Source organism: Dendroctonus ponderosae, unplaced genomic scaffold, assembly GCF_020466585.1.
Source record: "Dendroctonus ponderosae isolate FM_Combo_2020 unplaced genomic scaffold, Dpon_F_20191213v2 Dpon_F_20191213_5, whole genome shotgun sequence".
NCBI lineage: Eukaryota > Metazoa > Arthropoda > Insecta > Coleoptera > Curculionidae > Dendroctonus > Dendroctonus ponderosae.
The window spans coordinates 11,611,094-11,631,494 of record NW_026018715.1 but is presented as its reverse complement, the minus strand read 5'-3'; the positions used below and the strand labels follow the sequence as shown (position 1 = coordinate 11,631,494).

Genomic DNA, 20,401 nt, shown 5'->3' with positions numbered 1-20,401 from the left:
GAATAAAGGCCATTTAGTTATCTCTGGAATGATGTAAAAACAAGCGTTCTTGCTCATTTTGCTTCCGAGAAACATGCAAAACGGGACGGAAAACAAGAAATTTTGCAATAATCTTGCGCCACCCTTGCACAAAACGACGATCATTTTTCTAAGTTTATAAACAAGAGAAGACTGTATTTTTTCTACATAAAGCTGGATCCGCCCCTGGTTTCGAGGGATAGCCGCAAAAACTTAAAAAAAAACTAATAGTTGCATTAAAAGATTCTTATTCTTAAATTAACAGCCCTGGTACTTTGCTAAGGCCAGGCTGGGGAACTGGGAGGCTCAAGTAAGTTGAATTTAAAAAACCAAAATAGAACGAAACACATGGAGGCACCTTCAAACAGGCAGTAAAATTGCACCCCCATAACCACAAAAAAACCTAAAATTTGTCGAAAAGATTGGATAATCCTGAGAGTGAGAGATTTGTTGACCTTTAGTTTCACCCAAAATAGCAATGGCAGTGTTCCGGTTAATATCGAAATGATTCTGTGGTCGTCCTGAGCATACTCAAGGCGGCAATGGTGGTGCTGGGCTAACGCCATTTTTCGGGAAAATGTGCTTAAAATCAAGCAAACCAAACAGGTGGAAAACTTATGGAATTTGCCTTCTAGATCGCAACTTCGCATAGAATGATGTGCAATACTTACATCGTCAAATATTCTGGCATCTTTCAGAACAGCGTTCATTGAAAGTTTTCGAACGTACGCCATTCCTTTGAGGTTGAATTTTCAGGTATGGTTATAAAACGCGCTTAAATAGAATCACTCATGGAGTTAATAGCGCAATCACTAACTAAACCGACGTTTCTGTCGCTGTATTTTACACAGATAGACGATCTTGAATTTTGAGTTACACTTATAACCGAAAACAACTTTACTCCTACAACTCCGCAACACAAACTCGAAAAATATCAACTTGATTCAGCTAGATTTTTCAGGTTATGTTATAACGAAGAATGGCGGCAACGGCTACTTGACTCGACTTGTGTGGCAACGAGGCGATAGGCCCTAAATTCCATCATAAAAATAACAATATAAAGGATAAACAAATACAATCCTGGGCAGTTGGAAAACAATGGATATTTATTGCTGAAGCAAAAACGATAAATCTCATCCAGATATCGTATTTTTAAGCCTACCAATTCCTTCGATTTCGCTTTCCAGGACATCTCCAGGTTTTAGGAATTCCTGCGGGTTTCTATGCACGCCTACACCAGCTGGCGTTCCTGTTAGAATAATATCGCCAGGATACAAAGTGACAATTCTAGAAAAAAATTTCATTAAAAAGTCAGTTTCTCTTTACTGCCGACAAACACTCACTGCGATAAGTACGAAACCAAAAAGTCGATTTTAAAAATCAGCTCTGAAGTGTTGCCACTTTGCTTCAAAACCCCATTCACCCAGCTTTTAATGGCCAAATCACTGGGGTCGACTTTACTTCGCGTCACCACTGCAGGCCCCAACGGACAAAAAGTGTCCATCGACTTCCCCAGTAGAAACTGTCCATTGTTTCTCGACTTTTGCCAGTCTCTCGCGCTAATATCTTGGGCCACTGTGTATCCGAAAATGTGATCCTGCACTTGATCGGGCCTGATTGCTTTGGCTTGCCGGCCAATCACTACTGCCAGTTCCACTTCCCAATCAACTTGCTGAAATTATTTACGACGGTTAAGCGATCAGCCAATCAGACAGACGGGTTAATTACATTGGTAATGGGCGGGATGATCACATTGTCGAATGGGCCAACAACAACCGACGAGAATTTGCTGAAAAACATCGGCTCCTTTGGATAGGCGAGTTTTTGTTCATCGCAGTGACCCTTGTAGTTAAGCCCAACACAAACCACTTTATCGCCATTGGTCACAGGCGGCAGGAAAATTGCGTCTGCGATGGGCGTTATCGATTTGCTATCCGCGATTATCCTGCAAAAGGTTCATTTAATATCAGTATTGCTTGCTTAATTTAATATATAATTTACTATATTCAGAACAGATGCTAAGGGATTTTTGGGCTGTTTTTGCTTGTGTAAAGGTACAATAATGGCGTTTCGAAAAGTGCTCTCATACTTCCATTTTGCCCTGTAGCTATAGAGAAAGTAAAATAAGTACTTACTTTTACTTACTCTATGTCTGTAGCATAAAAGTTATGGGCACAAATCTAGCAGGGGCGGATCCAGCTTGAAAGTCAGGGGGGGGGGTTATGTAGAAAAAATACTGTTATTTATGAAATCAGAAAATTGATCGTCGTTTTGTGCAAGGGTGGCGCAAGATTATTGCAAAATTTCATGTTTTCTATCCCGTTTTGCATGTTTCTCGGAAGCAAAATGAGCAGGAACGCTCGTTTTTACATCATTCCAGAGATAACTAAATGGCCTTTATTGGAAGTTTCTCAAGAACCATTCGAGCCACAGAATTCGTTTTGGCATCGTTGGATAGAGAATTGAAAACTCGATTCAGTCGTAACAACGCTGGTGAGAAAATTCGAGTAGTTTTGACCCAGAAAGCGAAATTTGAATATCACACACTTAAGTGCAAGATTATGCCAAAATTTCATATTTTTCGTCCCGGATTTGCTCATATCTCGGAGGCAAAATGAGCAAGAACGCTCATTTGTACATCATTTTAGAGAGAAGTAAATGACCTTTTTAGAAAGTAAACAATCGATAAGGAAATGCTGGCCGTTTTCTCAAAGAATGCTTGAATTCAAGAAGTTTTAGGTTTGCGTGGTTTTTTTTGAATTGCAAAATCCACTTGAACATGACGCTGCTTTTTTCGAAGTTTCTCAAGAACAATTCGAGCCACAGAATTTGTTTTGGCATCGTTGGATAGAGAATTGAATGGGGGGGTCATGACCCCTATGACCCCCCCCTGGATCCGCCCTTGAAATCTAGCTTATTGTACCCCTTCAACAAGCAACTTTTCTAGGCACACCGGTGGATGCGCCTCAACGTCTAAAGTGAGGGCTGTTTTTCCAAAGTATTTTTAAGCACACAGGTGCTGAAGCCGACCTGTATATTATTAGGCAATTTCCATTTTCTAATCATCTAAAGACTTGCCAATTACCTTTTGGTTTAGAAAACCGCATTTTGTACACGTAGAGACAGGAATTATGTTTCTTCTCAAGAAACCGCTAAAATTAAGGCATTTGGCCAAGAGCAAGTACTTTTAGTGCAGGAAACAAAGCATTTTTGAATTTATTGTAAAATTTACATTTGCCCAGTGGCGTTCAAGTTAGAGGTCGCAACACCCCTCGTTTCAACACACAATGCTTTTTCACGTTGGGCCACACTGTATGTTTCCAAGCAATTTCTGTTTTATCATCGTATTAAATGTTTTGGGTTGTTTCGCTTTTAGTGCATTTATGTAATATTTTGGCTTCAGAAGCTTCTTTATATCTTCATCCTTATTAAATAAATATTCAGTCACCATATTGTCTGCTAACAGTGCAAACGTTTGCCTTTTCGTGCTTTGTTTTCGTTTATATTTATTTGGAGCAGGTAAAGCTGTCTAAATATTGGGTGAACATTTATGTCGCGTTCTCTTATTACTCTCTGCTAGAAATCGGGTGTTTTTCAAAGATTTTACTAGTAGTTTTTGAGAGTTCAGATTTTACTTAGTCTTAATTTCTTAGTTTGTTTAACATTCTTCCACTTTTCGGGTAAATTTCCTATTTGCAAGCATTGGATGGCTACTAACTTTAGCTCTTGTTTTTCAGTCTCATGTGAATCCGCTTAAAAACTTTTGCCAGTTTGATAAGTTAATAATTTAGGATTTCCTTAGGTTCGAAGGCGGCATTTATGCGTATTTCTTTATTATTGTATTTATTACAACCGTTTTCACTGAATAGTGAAAAATTGTACTGAAACTGAAAACAAAAAACTTTTCGCAAAATATAGGTAGTAAAAGATACCGAATAAATTAAGCAACCAATTCTTTAGAATTTCTATGTTGTTTCTTATGTGTTTATTCTGCTCTTTGTCATTGTTATTGCCCATTTGTTCCCGTTCTAATAGAAAAGGTTGTTATTGTCCAATCAATAAGAAATGAATTTATGAAGGCTAAAAACTGTGTTTAAAAAAAAGAGCAGGAAAACAGTAGATTTAAAAATCTCAACTCACTGAGAATTCTAATTGCCAGCTATACTTTAATACCGATAAACATGGTAATTAACGTAATCTTAGTTGTTGATGATTTCAAAGCGACTTTAAATGGTCAATAACCCTTAAGTCAACTCGACTAACTTTCCATGTTGTAAACCTCTAAATATTAACGTTTTCACCGTATTTTCATACTTTAATCCAAACCACATGTTTCGGGAATGCAACAATCTCAGTTATAGAGAACATTTGGCCATATTAGGAATAAGTACAGCAGCTGCTTATATAATGATAGAAACTCACCTTCGGGCTTTTTCATAGGTAGACTGTCCCAGTTTTAGGAATTCCACCAAATTATTGGGTATAGACGAATCGACCGAGCTGATATCCACAATGTCTCCTCCTATGGACAATTGAGCTCCCAGATACTGATTTCCGCCATTCTTGTTCTTGTATTGCACGTACCTCATGTTACTTTTGCTTGTGAGGGAAAACCGTCTAACAGAACTTCCCAGCAAATTTTTACTGCGTAGTAGTTGGCTGCATAAATGCACTGCGACACTGTTCAAGTTTATGCTCATCTTAATTGTTAAAAAAACAGATAATGAGCAAGTGGATGCTCAACACTTAACGGTAGTTGAATGTTCCAAGGACGCAATCAACTGTTTTTATCAATTTGCTGATAATAAACCGTTCACGTTCTCACGATAAGGCTTCTTGTCTCTTTGCCCACTGGCCGACTTATGCAGGTAAAACGCCTCGGATGGCACTAAACGACCCAATTTTACCAGAAGAAACAATCCCAAAGCAGATGGTTAGCTGCACTAAATTGCCATTAAAAACCCATGACCATTACTAAGTAATAATGACGAATAATTGAAAAGTATTATTGAAAACGTAAATCTGTGCTAAACAGGCCCGATGTTTAGTTAAAAAGAGTTAAAAATAAACCACCACGGGACTCCGACGCTATATAAGTCTGAGTTATGGATAACAGATTAAGTGAAAACCCCACATTCATATGTGACTTAACTTGTGTACTGTTTGCGTGATAACAACAAGGAAACACGCTTTGGCTCCCAATTAACTAGCAAAGCGAGTTTTAATGAACACACCGAGTATTGCGCAATATTCCCCAGATATTTATCGATTTAGTAATAACCCGGCACCGTTATGTAATACCAGGGACCGTAAAAACGTGCTGCGCCCACTGTTTTTAGGTGAAAAACTCTTTGGGCATTAAAGTATTAAACCGACACTGGCAGAGGAAATTGTCTGTAAATGGTGAAAAGAAAAACTCAAAATTAGTTCGATTTGATATATTTTCATAAAGTTGGCATCAACAATAAATAATTTCAATGTGCACATACACACCTCAAAAAAGTGGATTACTTCTCAACAATATTTCAGCTTTTCCATCAGTTACAAGTACATCAAGCCGCTAGAGGCTGCGTGTGCCATCAGAGTGGTGGCAGCTTGTTGTGTTTCCAGTAGAATTCTGGTCTCATTCATCCACTGTCTAGCCACACATCGGGGGGCCCCTTTCAGCAAGTTCATGTACTTTAGGGCTTGCGCAAAATCGCCACGATCCAGCCAATATCTGAAAAAAACACAAAATTGCTCCATCCTAGTCCAGCATTCTCCATATTCTCTGTATACCTAGCTCTTTGCAGAATCTCGTTGGTGTTCAATTGGCTGAAATCGGCTTTCTCATCATTCAGCTCAGCTTGCGGAATGGGGCTGGGCGATTTAATCAGCAAAAGGGATTGGATGTACGACAACACATGCACAGGAAGGGGGGCACCTGAAAGACACTCTCATTTTTTTGGGTGGCAAATAGTCATCATCAACCCACCTTCAGATGGAACCAGATCAACTGTTCGCGCTACTTTCTCAACCTTAAAAAACCGCTCTCTAAGAGCGTCTTCGGGAAAAACTCCTCTTTCTTTTGCTTCTTTCGGAATGCCGTTAATCACCACTGAGACCAGCTCATCATTTGGGGCTAAAAACAAAAATCTCTCAAAACAAACCACACAAAGGTGTGCTAGATTTGCTTACCTGCCGATCTAACAACGGCGTTAATTTCAGGCTCCAAGGGGCGAATTTGATCCTTCCAAGCTATTCCAGGACACCCAGTCCTGATTGCTCTTAAAAGAGACTGACAGGCGCTCCACAACACTTGAGCTTGTTTTGAGGAGGCATCAGCATCGTTTCTAGCTGTAAGTAAAACCATGTTTAGGCAATATTTTATAGCTGAATAGCCCCACCTTTAATGCCTTCATCCAGCCCCCGCAGTCGCCCCACCATTGCCGATATTTGCATCTTGAACCGGCACCTTTCTTCCTCCAACAGTTCATCAAACTTCCTCGACAAGAGTCTTTCGATTTCAATTTCCCTCATTTTAATCGCCTCTGCTAGGTGGTCGTTAAAGGCTTGCGATTGTCGCTTTAGTTGTTGGCACAGTTCTTGTTCGGCCTCTTTCCGCAACTTTAGCACCTGAGTAGACAACAAAGCGCAAAAAAATTGTCATTGAATTGGCCAAATTAAAATAGACAACCTGCTGTTGGAAGCATGCAGTTAATCGTCTTTTCTCCTGTTCTACTGCCTCACAGATTTGGGCGACTGTTAACGGCTCCAAGCCGCCTCTTTTCGCTTCTTCTACAGCGTGGTCCACTCTACTTTGTAACATTGTTTCCATTTTAGCGAGTTCCTGAAAAATGTGCCACACTATGACTGGGGGAGTAATATTTTGCAATTTACCTTTTGATAGAACAGCACATTGGCGTAGACGTGCAAAATGAATAAATCCAGATCCTCATGGTCGACGCTCAGGCGTTTTTTGGATATATCGACATTGGGGAAAAGGATTTCTAGCTCTTCGGAAAAGTTCTTTCGCGCCTTTTCCACTTTATCCCAATATTTTTCTGTTACATTGCCGTGTTTCAACTCGGAAGCCAATGCGCGTTTAGCAGTTTCCACATCATCCTGAACCTGGAACAATATAAAAATGTACATTTTCCTACTAAGAAAACTGGTTGTTTACCTTTGAAATGTTGTTCCTTATAATAACTTTGGTGTTATCAGGCGCATCGAAATCCGGACTGGAAATCAGCTCCTTTAGCCGATTTACGTCCTTGGTAGCTTCGTCTGCTTTCTCTTGCGCCCTCCGTATGCATTCGTTCTTCTGGCGCGTTTTATCTCTAATGCTGTCCCAAATTTCCGGCTTGATTTCGTTCACAGCCTCGTCTATGATGTACTCAATATCGCGATTGTAGCTGAGTAGAACATGGACAGCTTTGTTGTAAGCATTCACCGCATCTTCGGCTGATTTGCAAATCTTCTGTTCAAGATCGGCTAGAGATTTGGTGTTTGTGGGGCCCAATTGAGGCTTGGGAGCTCCGGCTATAAGGCATGGGAAACATCAATGGCGGTCTATTGAGAAAACGCTCTGCTACTTTGCAAGTGATGGGAAAATGTAAAAATCACTAATGGCAAGCGATGCATGAGAACGTTACAACTAATGGTAATAAACTCTGTTAAAAAGTAAAATTAAATGCGACCTTTAATGTGAATAACCCAGCTTGGTCACGGTTCAGAGCTCAGTAATCGTTGAGTGTTTTTTTCATTCGTTAAAAAAGAGTCTATTCTAGTTTACTGAACAAAGTTAATACCAATGTCAACTTCCGACTCGCAGTGGCAATCTTTGTCAGTCTTTTCTATACGAATTTCACTGTAGATTTCTTCGTGCTGTTTCACTTCCTTTTCCAAAGCGGGCAAAATCGGCGGCGGCGCTAAGTAAATCAGTTAGTTTTTCTGTTAGTGAAAGCCAAATAGCTCGATAACACCATTAAAATCAAACAACATTTAGCGAAACTACTATTACGCAAGATGAACACTAGTAAATCCCACAAACATCTTTACCTTTATACTCTTTGGGTTCGGGAATCGGGTCCTGATTTCCAGGCAGTTGTTTCGTGTCATCACCACCGGAGAATGAGCTTAAAATTGACTTTTTAGTGGATTCATATAAAGCTGCGGGAGATAAGCTGTCGACTGAGTCTAAAACTGGCTCAGTGAAAGGCAGGTAGGTTGTTAACGTTTTCCGGAAGTCTGCGTCGTATTTAGCGTAGGCTAAAGTTGCTCCGCCAGCCAATGTTATTGCCCCTAAATAATCAACAGAGTTAACTTTTGGAATGTAAGCTTTGCCCAAGCCTTGCCTATAGTAAAAAGGAACTTTCCTCCACCTCCCCCAGTTTCCCGCTCTTTCTTTTGCTGATTTGGGGGACAAATGGGTTTGTTGCTGTACTGGCGACGTCCTGGATGAATGCAGGAAAGGCAATTTGCCGATCTTGGTAGCTGTTCTTTAGCATGGGGCGCATTTAAAAGCTTCTGCAACCCCAAGAAGATACTGATCAATTAAATCCACTTTATCGTTTACACTCTTACTGAAATGGACCGACAACGTCTTCGCATTATTTCACACAAGGCCTATTTTAGTGCATTGCATTCGTGATAATTCCTGAGCGAAATTGTGAAGTTTTGCACAAAAACAGAGATGACATAACACTAACCTTGATCGAAAATATTGCTAGTTCTATGCCTGAGCAGATGCGAATTGTTACTTACCCAAGTGGCACCCTTATTTAAGAGCCTGCCTAATACTCTCAGCATCAACATTATCCTTTAAAGAAACTGGGGATTTGAATAATAAACCTTTTTAGCCTGACGAACTGCACTAATGTCGAACAGTCATTGAATGCAACAGGTAATCTTCCAGACACGATGAATTTACTTTGTACAGGGGGTTTGAAATAATTGTCAGCTAATTTAAAAAAGGGCACGTAGGATTGAGGGGAGGCAGAAAACTTGAAAATCAGCCAAACTCAAATTTCTCAAATTTTTAAGCTGAGAAAGAGGTTAGGTGCACTTGAGCCTTAGCCCCTGTTGGCATTCCCCAAAACTATCTGAAAGATGAGAGTTGCAAATTATTGCCATTAAAATGTGCAGCGTTTTTTTTAGTTTGCCGCTTTAAAATTTAGTTCTTACCCGAAATTAATCAAAATATTCTACTCTTTGCATTAAGAACCGATTAATTAATAGAAACTTAAATAAAAACCATTGTATGCTCATGCCACGTTGCTAAAAAATATGTCGAATGTCAGAACCGCGGTTTTGACAACTCAAACTTTTGAAAAGTTAAATGCAAACACAACAAACCTTTTAAACTTTAAAGGTTATTTAAAAACCCACCAATTTCTGCCCGTTAAGTAGCTTTTCCCATTTATCAGCGAGTCTTAATCGTTATTTTCGTGCTTTCTAAACATAGGCCCTCTACTGGAAATATTCCCGCTGGCGCCTCCACCGATTCAAACTTGTTTGTTCGATAACGACAAGTTTTGACTCAATTTACAAAAAAAGCCGCATTTCGAGCTGGGAATTCGATCGATTCAGCGCACATTCAAATGAGTTCAGACGACAACGACAAGTCCACCGAGCAGGTCTTGGATTACTATAAGAAATACTCCCAAAACCGAAACCTCCCCAAATATTTCTCTGGCTCCTCAATTGCTTACCTGCCGCCTATAGTGGCCTACGACGAAGACCCTGCTACCACGTTTCTGCCCACTATCCATCCTAACAGTGCAGTGATAATTTCCGAAGTGAAAGTGACTGTACACGAGGAAGAAATCATTGACCAGGAAGCTTCAAGCAGCAGCTCCTCAAGCCATTCAAGAAAACTGGAATGGGACAATGGCGCTGATATTGGCTACAGCTCCGTAATGAAAAGCCGCCTAAAGCTGCAAAAGAGCTCCTCGCTACCCATTTTAGACAAAACGGAACCCAATACCAAAGTGCCTTCGACTATAATCACTCACTCGACTATAATCACTCACTCGACTAGCGACGAGAAAATCGGCCTATTGCTCTTCAGTTCAAGCTCTTCCAAGGAGGAGTCATCAAAAAACAGCGCCAGACAAAGCAGCAGAACTGACTCCGAGCCAACATCCAGAAAAACCTTCCATGCCACCAGCACAGAAACCCCATCATCTTCTAGTAAAGCGAGTAAATGCAGTGAGGCAGATTCCGATGTGGCAAAGTTTGGGGAGTTCCAGAAGACCCTTGACTTTTTGAAGCAGAAAATCGGCCTGCCTGGGGCCCATTCCACTCCCTATCTAGAGGCGATGAGTGCGGAGCGTAGAAAAACCGTAACAGAGCAAATGGTTGCTGAGTCTTCAGCTACACCGGTGTCCCAAAGAAATGCTGCCCATGAAAAAGCTGGTGAGGGTTTGCAGATGGAGGTAAGAGATCGCCCTTTAGCCAATTAGTGGGTTTAGCTAAGGCCAGAGTTTTTCAAGAGTTTGTTACGTTTTTCTCTCAACCAGAGGGCTTTTTGCGTAAACAGAACATGTCAACTTACATGACGTTTTTAGGCTTTTTAATTTTAAATTCACGTAGAAGCAGCCGGGCTGCAGGGTAAGACGCATATTCTTCGCCGTTTGAGGCTTTATATAGACATTAATATTTCGAGTATAAATGGACTTTTAAACCTGTTTTGGTGCGATAAAGCCCCTTCAATGCTAAACAATTCCTCCTGAAACTCATTCTGATTTCCTATAAAAGAATCTTAACCAGTAACAATCCTTGCTTTCTTTTCCAGAATCAGACATCCAGCCCCAAAAGACCCCAGCAGTTAAATCCCCCAGTTGTTCTCCGAAGAAAACAGCCAAAAGATCGAATACATCGCAATGTTAAAGCAAAAATCGTCGAACTGAGCATATCGACTCCAATCAACGTAAATTGCAAAACATCGGACGTTAAAACCGTCCTACCGAAAGCTGTGCAAACTGAACACATCACTCAGCAGCATATAGAAACGCAATTTAACTGTGAGAATGATCAAGAGCCTCCTCTACCAATAGACCAACCTGAAGCCGTTTCTGAGGAGTTGTCTGGATCAGCGTCCAGCTTTGAGTATATAAATCTGAACAAAAATTCCACGCAAAAAAAATCGAGCATAGAAAACACCCAAACCAGAATCGAAAGAAGAACTTCAAGTGTCTCTGGCGTTTTAAAGCAAATATCTTTGTCGAAAACCTCTACAGAATCCAGCAGCTTATCGAAGACCAGTTCCGAGGATATCGATTTACATTTGCGAATACTTCAGAAGCTTCTGAGATCGAAAAAACTCCAGTCGAGCACCAAGAGGAAATATATCCACAAGCTCCTAAATGAATTTAATCAGCTGGAAACATCCAACGAATCCAACTCTAGTTCAGATTTGTTTATTCCCAAGAAAAACCTCGAGAGGAGTCGAGTAGCTTTCAAAGAAGGAGGAGATACAGGGTGTTCAAATAATCTTGGAGAAACCGATCGGCTGGAGCAAGACAAAAATCTAGCAGTAGCAGAAAAACGCATGCCTAGTGAAGAAATGAGTGCCCAACCATCTGCTCGATCGCTCTTGGCGTACAGAACAGGCCAAGTTGAAGGTGATAATTGCGACTGCAAGCCTCCGTATGTCTCAACCGATTTAACACAGCCAAAGAGTCATCCCTTAAAGGACATTTATGGCAATCCTTATAAACCAAAAATCTACAACTTTGGCAGCATCCAGTTTAAAACTCCTGAACTTAACCCGGACGATTTTCCACCATCTTCATGTTCGTGCCACAAAGAGAACGTTGAGGAGAAGAGAAGAATATTGCCCGATAAATCGTCTGAAAGTACTAGCAGTTCCACTGCCAGGTCTACTGTTAGTTTCTCCAAGAAATCCTCCGAAGATTATTTACTGAAATTTGCAGAAAATGAACGTAGCTACCAGCTGCACTGGATTAACAACGAAATCTCTCACCTGTCCAAGTTGAAGAATATCCTGGAGTTAAAAAGCGTTAAACCAGCGCATTCGAAGGTCAGCACTTACCATGTGGCCCAAAGAGTTTCCGGCAAATCTTCCTCCAGGGACTACGTAATACAAACCAGGGAGGATTTTCCTCTGGATCAGAATATCAATTACATGCTGGAAGGCAAGGAGTATGTCGTGTCAGACCCCCAAAAGAGCTCAAACCATGGAGCTAATTGCGTTCTAGCTGATATCATCGTGAATTCCAATGAAAACGGAACTAATATCAAAGTGCGGACGCTTTGCTCCATCTGCAAGCAAGTTGTATGCAGTTGTCCACCGAAAACTGAAACTCTCCAATCCAAGCGTTCCTCGGCCTTAAGTGCTTGTGATGGTTCCAGATGTTCCGCTTGCCAGAAAGCTGTTTGCGTTTGCAAACCAAATAGTATAACATCAAAAGCTTCGAAGGAAGACCCGTCTTCAAGTGAGAAAGAAATCAAAGAACCGATTGATCTTCAATATTCCGATGTAGGTAAGTATTAGTCATTTTCTGCAAGCCCTGTTTGAATGGTTCCTGGCTTCATCAACTTTCCGCGTTGTTAATCAGTTAGGTTTCATTGTGTTCCAGAGTTGGTTACAGCAGCAGACTTCAATTCGCTTCAAAAAGTGTTCGAAAAATGCTGTTGCACGTTCCGAAGCCCGAACTGTGGCTGCGACTTCGTCAAGAAGTTGCTGGACAAATTCCAAGTAAAAGACCCAAACCTGGAGAAAACTAGCCAAGTATCGCAACCTGAGAGTTTGGGGAGAAATCCAGCTGCGTCCCAAACTGAAAGGCATTCCCAGGAATCAAAGGCGCAAACTTCTCCAGCTCCGAAAGAAGACTCCGAAGCCCAAGCAGGATCCAATTCGCGCAAAAATCTGCTCTGTAGATGCACGCAAACTGATCAAGCAGATCCTGTTGAATCAACCCAAACTGGACAGCGGCAGGAGGTAAAAGAACAATGCCTGTCCACTGGAAGCATCAAGCTACTGAAAGATCGCACTGTTCAGAGCTGCCTATGCGAAGCAACAGCTTCAACCCAAACAGTTTCCAGACAAAATGTGAGGGACAAATTTTCCTCAACATCCGATATGGCCGGCTTAACTGATGCAGAGAGCCAAGCTTTGCGATCTGAAGATCATGCCAAAACCCAAACGAACAAAAAGCTTCTGAGGAACAATGCGGTTCAAGTGTCGGATGATATTGACCAAGCCTCAACCCAGATGGATAGGGAAGCGGCCTCTCAAGCGGTTCAAACTGAGATTGTTTTTGGCTCTGTTTCAAACCAAGAGCAGAAGAGTTCCGGTAGTCCAGAGCTACAAGAATTGGCGACGGAACCCAAAGTGGTCAGCAACTCCATGGATGTAGCCATTCAGTTTCCAAGTCTTTCCCAAGTTAACCCCAATACAGGGCTAAGTGTTAACTCACAAAGTAGTACCACTGGTAAGTAGCTCGCCCATTAGGGCGAGAGGAAAGTGAAGGTTTGAAACTGTTTTTTAGTTCACGATGGAACCTCGTCAACCTCAACCTCCAGTGGATCTTCGCGCATTATTTGCTTCTGCTGCAAGCAGAAGGCGTTCCTGGCCGAAGTGAGCTACTTACAAGAAGGAAACGACGCCCTGGCAGTCTGCAGTAGATGCTACTACAACCGCCCAAGATACTGCGCGCATAATCCGAGATTCATGTGCCGTTGCTGGTCGCATTATCAGGCCAGGCAACAATTAAATACCGGAAGATATTGCACCTGTTGCCGCATGGAAGTTTCCAAATGCCCTCGAAAAGGAGTAATGTACACGGTGACCTTAGAAGGCGACAGCGCCGAAAGGCGACAATTCGCCAAGGGCGATGTTAAAGACTTGAAAATCCAGGACGGATGGACGAGGAAGAGTCTAAAAAATAAGGAAAACTACTGCAAAAAAGAGGACGATTTGAAACATTCGAGGCGCGAACGACGCAAGAAGGTACGAAGGCCTGATGGCGACAAAAAACCACACAAACGAGCGCTGAATGAGGAAGTTAACAAAGACAGTGATGGGCCCTATACGTTAACGGTGAGTCAATTTGCCCGATTGATTTATTTAAACCAACTGACTAGACGGCGTTGGGAGGTTTTTTAATCAATCAGTTATTTGCTTCGATTTCAGGAGTACCTGATTAAGAATAGACCAGAATTTATTTGCTCAGCTGAGTACAGACGGCAGGTTCTTTTGAACTCCCGAATACTCAGAGAGCAGCAGAAGGACGATGTGAAGCTGCATGTTTTGCAGAACAATACAAAAGCAACAGACCAAAGTAGGTTTCGTTTGGAGACTAAGCGGTTAATTGTGAGTGGGTTGATTTGCAGGAAACTTCCAGTTATTCACCGAGCGTGAGATGAAGGATATCAACAAAAAAAATTTCAAAAAGCTGCCCGAAGTGCGCGAAAAACTGATAAATCAACGGGAAACTCGATTGAGATCGGCCGACCGGCTGATTAGTAATATTTTTGCGAAGGTAAGTTTGCAACTGTAGTTTTATGCCGTTGTTGATTTGTGATGTGTTTTTAGAAAGTGCAAAAATCTGTGTTGCGCGGAATAGGAAACTTCCCCATTGACAAACCCCTGAATAATATGTAGGGAAAGCCTGCCATTTCAAGTCTGATCCAGTTGTTAAGAGTTTATCCATGTAGTGTTTTGTATTTAATAAAAACAGACTAGGTTTGGTAAAATATATTGTTTTAAACACATTACAATTACAGTCGATTCTTCGAAAGTCCCGCTGGTGATTGTGACGGATTTCAATGCCCATTGATAAGCACTTGAGCAGCAGGAGATCAAGTGCACTCCTGCGGCACTAGTACTTAGTAACAGAACGGTTGAGGTAACTCAAGTCTTCAATGCAGCATGTTTTCCTGGAAGGTTTCGTGCAGGAAAAATATTTTTCAAGCTTAATGAATGACAACAATTTTATCACATGCTGTTTTGATGGTTTTATCAGCTTACTATCGGGGCGTGCTTGCAATAACAGTTTTCCTAAAACCTGTTTAGGAAAATTAAGTGAACGGATGGGAAATTTGAAAATATAAAGTGATTCTTTGGTGTAGTTAACAGATTTTATTGTCACACGAATTCACCGGTAAATTTTAAGCAGAGTCACCGCATCATTCATTAATTCAACTGGGGTCGACTTATTTGACCCCCTTTATTAAACCCGAAGCGTTAATGGAACTACTGCATTCATTAAATGTACATATAAAAACCGTTTTGGCTTTGGGAATGTTAAACACGTTAGCAGGAATGAGATGAAAGGTTTTTATTCATACGCACTCACCCTTTAGCGAAGTTTGCTGGACAGCCACTGGCTGTTTACTTTATCCAATTCGCAGCCAACAAAATGTTAAATGCCATTACAGTGACGAGTAAAGTTCATTAACGGCTAACTAATAAAAGGCTCATTTAAAACATCTGCTTTAACTACCTGCTGGAGCGCATCCTTGAGCGAAGCATCAGCAAATTAACAACAGACTCACTCTCGGCTCGGGTTTAAAAATTGAAATCATCATTTCCAGACTTGTAGATAGTTCTCTAGAAAAGTTTAATAATAAGTTAAGACTGTGGAATCGATTATTGGGGGTCAGGATATCAACAGGGGTCGAGGGTCATCAGAGCTGATAGCATGAGCGCCGATAAAATTATGCTTTAATTCCACATTTAACACTTATAGTCCGATAGTTTTGGTTTCATTTCATTTCTCCGTGCCACTCTGAACTATTGCCCGAAACAATTGACTAAGTTTATTGTCCTTCTCAGAATGCCCAGCATTTATCGTGCCGATTACCAAAATTAAATCATTGCTGTGGGAAAGCGAAACCACCAAATATCACTCATTTCGAGCCAGGTTTACGGGGTAAACACTCTTATCGCTTTAGTTTATTGATTGTAATAATTCGAAATTTTATTTTCTTATCAGTTTTGAATAGTATTGATGGTTCATTTATTGTCTGTGTGCAAAAAGTCCAGTTTTTTCCAGATCAACAACTATAAGAGCGTAGCTAGTTTTAACAGTTTTAATCAGCGTACCTACTATTAAATTTCTGAACAACTTTCCAAAAAAATAAGACTTCAAAACACCCGTTTCTGGATGATTTTCAACCATATTTGGCTTTCGCGTTCATTGCAAGAAAGCGGTAAGTTTTAGGCGTTTTCCGAAGGCCCAACAGATTCTGTCATTGCGCTGGCACAGAAATAGCTGGAAATGTTTTCAAACTCCTGCATTTGGAAGGTTTTTGGACGCTTTTCTTGAGGATCTTTTACAGCAAAAAATCCTCAATTTTCTTAAGCGAATTCTGCTTAATCTGCAACTTTCAATCTCCATAAATTACATTTCGGTTGCTTTTCTGGATGGAATGAGATGAATCTTCATGAAAAACTCACAATTTTAATTACAAAAAATTTGAGTTTTTGGAGATTAACTATAAGAGCGTGAATAGTTTCCATCAACAGAAATCAGCCCAATACATTTTTTGTACAAATTTAGAAAAATTCTGGATGATTTTCAACAGTGTTAGGATTTTGCTGTCGTTGCTAGAAACTGGTAAGTTTTGGGGCTTTCGATGGCCTCAAAACCCGAAAAACTCAACAATTTTCCTCTTTGCGCCATAGAAATGGCTGGAAATGTTATCAAACTGCCGAATTTACAAGGTTTTTGGAAGCTTTTCTCATTCGATTTTTTACCGCACAAATCCTCAATATTTTAAAGCGAATTATGCTCCATATGCAACCTTGAATATCCACAAAACAAATTTTGATTCGTTTTCTGGATGGAATAAGTCTTCATTACGTAGAACTCATCAGTTTGATAATCTGTAATTGTACTTAAATTTCAATTTTTGGGGCAAAAAATATTTTCAGCTGAACATAGTCTAGGAACAAGTTCAAAAATACTTCAGTGGCGCTGCTAAATAGGGCTCTAAAGTGTATTGATGTCAATGGCAATCAAATGTAAGAAATTTTTAAAATAAACTGTTTATAATGTGAAATTTTATCATCAAAATGTTTTTTTTTACCGGAAAACGGTTGGTTGTCAAATAAAAGAGTCGTTTGTCTTTACAAATGAACAATTGAAACAATTTTTGAAAAATCAGTGGCTTACGAGTTTTTTTCTCAAAAATACCCAGTAACAAGCGGTATGCACGTCACTGTTAAAAATTAAAATTATCTAAAAAAAGCACCTCTTCCCGTCTTCACTACCCATAAAGTTTGATACAAATGCACCAAATCGTTGTGCAGAAGTTTATAATTTTGTATTTTTCATGTTTAACCTGAAGTGAACTTGAAAAGGTTTAACAAAGCCCTTAGCATCTACCTCCTAATGAACCTCACAGGAGGCTTCAAGTACGAGCTCCAGTAAAACCTCCAACTTGCTAATGGAACGAAAAACATTATATTAAGCGAGCCAAAGTTACATTTTATACGAATTAGTGATCAAACACTGTCGCTCTAAGGGCTGAAATCTCCCGTTTTTCTGTTCAGATAATGAAAATGCCGATTAAATTAGCTTTACATGCCATATAAAGCCTCTCAAAGCGGACACAATGCTTCATATGTGGTGGACAGCCATTATATCTCAACCGATTTCATTCAATTAAGCAAAAACAGGAAATTAAATTAAAACATGCAACGAACCACACATGGGTATGGGCATGTGTTAAAATGTTTAAAATTATATCCGATTAAGACTGGTGTATACTTAGGTAAAATCACCCGCATATTCAGGCCTGTTTCAATGAAAATTTTTATTAATAAAACCGAAAAGGGGTCTTTATGCGGAAAATATTTATTAGTTTCTACTATAAATGGAAATCCCTTGATTCTGAGTTATGGGCGAAATTACTAGATATCTGCTAATGACTTTCCGGGATTTTAGAACCTTGCATCTTCAGAGGTTTCACCACTCACAGTTTTATCGCGAAAGTCCGGCAGATTTGATAACTAATTATGAAACTGGTGAATTTTAGGGCTTTTAGTCGATCGGGGGCGTTAAAACCACCTGTGGCGCACCTTTGAAGATGCCTCGTGTGCAGGCGAAAAGTTCGGAAAAATCCACGACGGTCTAAAAAGCGAAAAACTCATCAGTTTCACATATACCGTGAGTTCTGTTTACAGCAACTTGTTGCAAATAATTGGTTCCAAAGAAAAAGGAGCTAAAAAAATTAGAATATTCTAACCTTTCCGTTGGTGAATCCCCTGATTAGTAGTTAAGTTTAGGAGCGTTAGTTAAATTTGTTACTGGTTAGTTCTTAGAGGGGGCAGGCGCGGGGGGTCAATTTTCGGAAAAACTTCTGATCGTTCGTGATTAATTGCAAATTATCAAACAACATACCGCTTAATTATCCAAAATTGTGCGTCGTTTCTCAATGGGAAAAAGTCGTTCACATACACTCACGACTACGAGTCAACTGTCCGCTAATCAGCCTCAATTGGGTTTATATGCGAAGCCCACATCCCTACGTTAATTTAAGTTAAATTGAGAGATTGTTTCCTTTGTGCAAGTTATTATTCTATTGTCGGGTGTTCTGTCGTTTTTGTGATGGCACATAACGCGATGTCACCTTAAGCCTTAAACTATTCACCACCACTCGAAGCTCTTATATAATTCCCCGATGATGAGGCTCAATGTAAATACATTAATGATCTTTCGTGCTTTTTATTGACGAGCTTAAACTGATGTGTGCGAGCTTTTATGAACTGGCACCCATGTTCCGAAAGGAAATTTATAATAAAGTTCACTAAATTCCAAAACGTTCACTGTTCTTGCTCATTTCAGCCAGTGGTGGAGACATGCTTTGACGAAAAAATGTTATTCGGTTAGATACAGGATTAATTTAAGAATTTCAAAATCCGAATTTATTTTTTTGATTGAGCAACATAATTTTTTCAATAATACAACCCCAAATTACCTACTTTAAACTTTAATTAACCGAGGGAATCCCGAACTCGAAGTTTGGCTGTAGTTAGTCACAATTTGAGCTTTAAACTCTTCAAGAAAATGTGAAAAAGTTTCATTCTTTGTCTAGTTGATACTCTAATACTTAAATTTTTTAGGATAAAAATTGAAATTGACTCAGCGTTTATATAGGGTGTCCCAAGTTTCGGTGACATTACTTTGAAGGTTTTTGCTCAGTTTTTCGTGCATATTTCTGAAACCATTTGACATATAAAACCCAACTTTTGTGCGCATTTAACTAACATTTACAACAACGTTATGAGCGTAAAGTTAGATTTGTGTATGCATCAGTAGCGTAGATCCAGGGGTTGAGAAGGACTATTTGCCCCTAGTGTCTACACCACTGGAGAAAATTAAAGTTTCAATGCGAATTCCCAAAGACCATTGTTTTCTGCAACTGCAAACCACCCTTGGTTCAAAGCTCTAACGTGCACCGTTTTGGAGAAAAATTATTTTATGACATCAAAAATTTTCTTTATTTCAGGTTTTTACGCAAATTTATGAAATCCCTTTCAAAATTAAAATGTTTGATAACTCGGTGTAAAGACATACTGTAAATTAGCGACAAATAAAAAAAATTCAACTTGGTCGAAATGTTAGTTTCTTTCTCACGTTTTTCCTTTTAAAACGCCGGTTTTCTCTAAAACTATTAACATTGGGGTCTTTGACTAAAGAAACTTTTTTGTGCAGAGAACATTGAGTTTCCATAAAATTGTAGAAAATTCAACTGTTTCGCAACTGCCGGAAAGTTAGGAGCAAATTAGTCCGACTCAACCTCAAAATGTACGCCAGTGGCACATGCAGCATTGCGACTTAACGCTCATAAAATCGCTATAACTAATACTAAAATGTGTAGAAAAGTTCAATAGCCGATCTCAAATATTTCCAAAAATATCCTGGACAACCGATAAAAATTGCGTGTTTCATGGGCCAAAAGTACATTTAGAGTTGGGCCACCCTGTAGATATATTAAAAATTCGTTAAAAATATGTCGGTTCTTCAAATGCGGCCTTCAAACACAAAAGCGATTTAATGTTTACATGCAATCGTCAATTAAATCGAATATTTGTGAGCTTATTGAGGAGTAATCACGATCTATTCTCCTGTACTAGTTATAAGATTTATTGAAAATCTTCACAAAGAAAGTGCGCCCTTATGACCAGATGAAGAAAACCGAAATGTAGATTTTCCATTATTTCACACAGCCATAATTATCGTCTCATCCGGTCACCCCTATTGGAGCCTATTAAAGTTGAAAAAGGAAGTCAGCATTAAAGCTCGTGTAGGTTTCCACTTCTACGACCACTTCTTATTGAATAGCTTCCAACCAATTAGATGTAGAGGACGTATTTCTGATTGGCTATTTTTTTTAGTATTGACGGCCTTTTCTAGGGGTTTTCAGC

General features: G+C 39.8%; 4 protein-coding genes and 1 long non-coding RNA gene across 9 annotated transcripts in view; 1 reads left to right on the top strand and 4 right to left on the bottom strand.

Moving 5' to 3' along the window:
• LOC109545485 (histone RNA hairpin-binding protein) overlaps nucleotides 1-1,001 on the bottom strand; it is a 5,660-nt gene extending 4,659 nt beyond the window's left edge. The window contains exon 1 of the mRNA XM_019916221.2: nucleotides 690-1,001. Within this exon, the coding sequence (XP_019771780.1) occupies nucleotides 690-752 (63 nt within the window). The 5' untranslated portion in view covers nucleotides 753-1,001. The remainder of the gene's footprint in view (nucleotides 1-689) is intronic.
• A 105-nt stretch (nucleotides 1,002-1,106) lies between these two features.
• Nucleotides 1,107-5,190, bottom strand: LOC109545483 (fumarylacetoacetate hydrolase domain-containing protein 2). The gene is made up of 4 exons (XM_019916220.2): nucleotides 4,441-5,190; nucleotides 1,747-1,963; nucleotides 1,362-1,690; nucleotides 1,107-1,305 (listed from the first exon to the last, which is right to left on the bottom strand). Exons 1-4 carry the CDS (start codon nucleotides 4,716-4,718, stop codon nucleotides 1,152-1,154), a joined length of 978 nt encoding a protein of 325 aa, XP_019771779.2. The 5' UTR covers nucleotides 4,719-5,190; the 3' UTR covers nucleotides 1,107-1,151.
• A 251-nt stretch (nucleotides 5,191-5,441) lies between these two features.
• Nucleotides 5,442-9,119, bottom strand: LOC109545495 (MICOS complex subunit Mic60). Of its 3 annotated transcripts, none has more exons than XM_019916234.2 (12): nucleotides 8,764-9,119; nucleotides 8,355-8,526; nucleotides 8,059-8,301; nucleotides 7,809-7,928; nucleotides 7,181-7,539; nucleotides 6,898-7,128; nucleotides 6,695-6,847; nucleotides 6,405-6,633; nucleotides 6,196-6,354; nucleotides 5,993-6,139; nucleotides 5,797-5,941; nucleotides 5,442-5,737 (listed from the first exon to the last, which is right to left on the bottom strand). In XM_019916234.2, exons 1-12 carry the CDS (start codon nucleotides 8,812-8,814, stop codon nucleotides 5,560-5,562), a joined length of 2,187 nt encoding a protein of 728 aa, XP_019771793.2. In that variant the 5' UTR covers nucleotides 8,815-9,119; the 3' UTR covers nucleotides 5,442-5,559. The 3 variants fall into 3 exon arrangements, with proteins under 3 accessions (XP_019771793.2, XP_019771794.2, XP_019771796.2); XM_019916235.2 differs by lacking the exon at nucleotides 8,764-9,119 and adding an exon at nucleotides 8,584-8,695; XM_019916237.2 differs by lacking the exon at nucleotides 7,809-7,928.
• Nucleotides 9,120-9,322: 203 nt separating this feature from the next.
• Nucleotides 9,323-14,721, top strand: LOC109545494. 3 transcript variants are annotated; one of them, XM_019916233.2, is made up of 7 exons: nucleotides 9,325-10,436; nucleotides 10,796-12,506; nucleotides 12,603-13,457; nucleotides 13,515-14,065; nucleotides 14,159-14,306; nucleotides 14,359-14,507; nucleotides 14,561-14,721. In XM_019916233.2, exons 1-7 carry the CDS (start codon nucleotides 9,600-9,602, stop codon nucleotides 14,627-14,629), a joined length of 4,320 nt encoding a protein of 1,439 aa, XP_019771792.2. In that variant the 5' UTR covers nucleotides 9,325-9,599; the 3' UTR covers nucleotides 14,630-14,721. The 3 variants fall into 3 exon arrangements, with proteins under 3 accessions (XP_048522418.1, XP_019771792.2, XP_048522417.1); XM_048666460.1 differs by having other exon boundaries at nucleotides 12,582-13,457; XM_048666461.1 differs by lacking the exons at nucleotides 14,359-14,507; nucleotides 14,561-14,721 and having other exon boundaries at nucleotides 9,323-10,436; nucleotides 12,582-13,457; nucleotides 14,140-14,269.
• On the bottom strand, nucleotides 14,708-18,709 carry LOC109545496. The gene is made up of 3 exons (XR_002172671.2): nucleotides 18,375-18,709; nucleotides 15,324-15,577; nucleotides 14,708-14,904 (listed from the first exon to the last, which is right to left on the bottom strand). It is a non-coding gene; the product is annotated as an uncharacterized LOC109545496 (long non-coding RNA).
• Between the last annotated feature and the right edge of the window lie 1,692 nt (nucleotides 18,710-20,401).

Coding starts and splice junctions, on each gene's coding strand:
- LOC109545494 (XM_048666460.1), top strand. CDS start 9,600: ATGAGTTCAGACGACAACGACAAGTCCACCGAGCAGGTCTTGGATTAC. Junction 13,458..13,514: donor CTCACAAAGTAGTACCACTG/GTAAGTAGCTCG, acceptor ACTGTTTTTTAG/TTCACGATGGAACCTCGTCA. Junction 14,066..14,158: donor ATGGGCCCTATACGTTAACG/GTGAGTCAATTT, acceptor CTTCGATTTCAG/GAGTACCTGATTAAGAATAG.
- LOC109545483 (XM_019916220.2), bottom strand. CDS start 4,718: ATGAGCATAAACTTGAACAGTGTCGCAGTGCATTTATGCAGCCAACTA. Junction 1,691..1,746: donor TCATCCCGCCCATTACCAAT/GTAATTAACCCG, acceptor AAATAATTTCAG/CAAGTTGATTGGGAAGTGGA. Junction 1,306..1,361: donor TTGGTTTCGTACTTATCGCA/GTGAGTGTTTGT, acceptor ATTTTTTTCTAG/AATTGTCACTTTGTATCCTG.
- LOC109545495 (XM_019916234.2), bottom strand. CDS start 8,814: ATGTTGATGCTGAGAGTATTAGGCAGGCTCTTAAATAAGGGTGCCACT. Junction 7,540..7,808: donor CGAGTCGGAAGTTGACATTG/GTATTAACTTTG, acceptor CATGCCTTATAG/CCGGAGCTCCCAAGCCTCAA. Junction 6,848..6,897: donor ATGTGCTGTTCTATCAAAAG/GTAAATTGCAAA, acceptor CACATTTTTCAG/GAACTCGCTAAAATGGAAAC.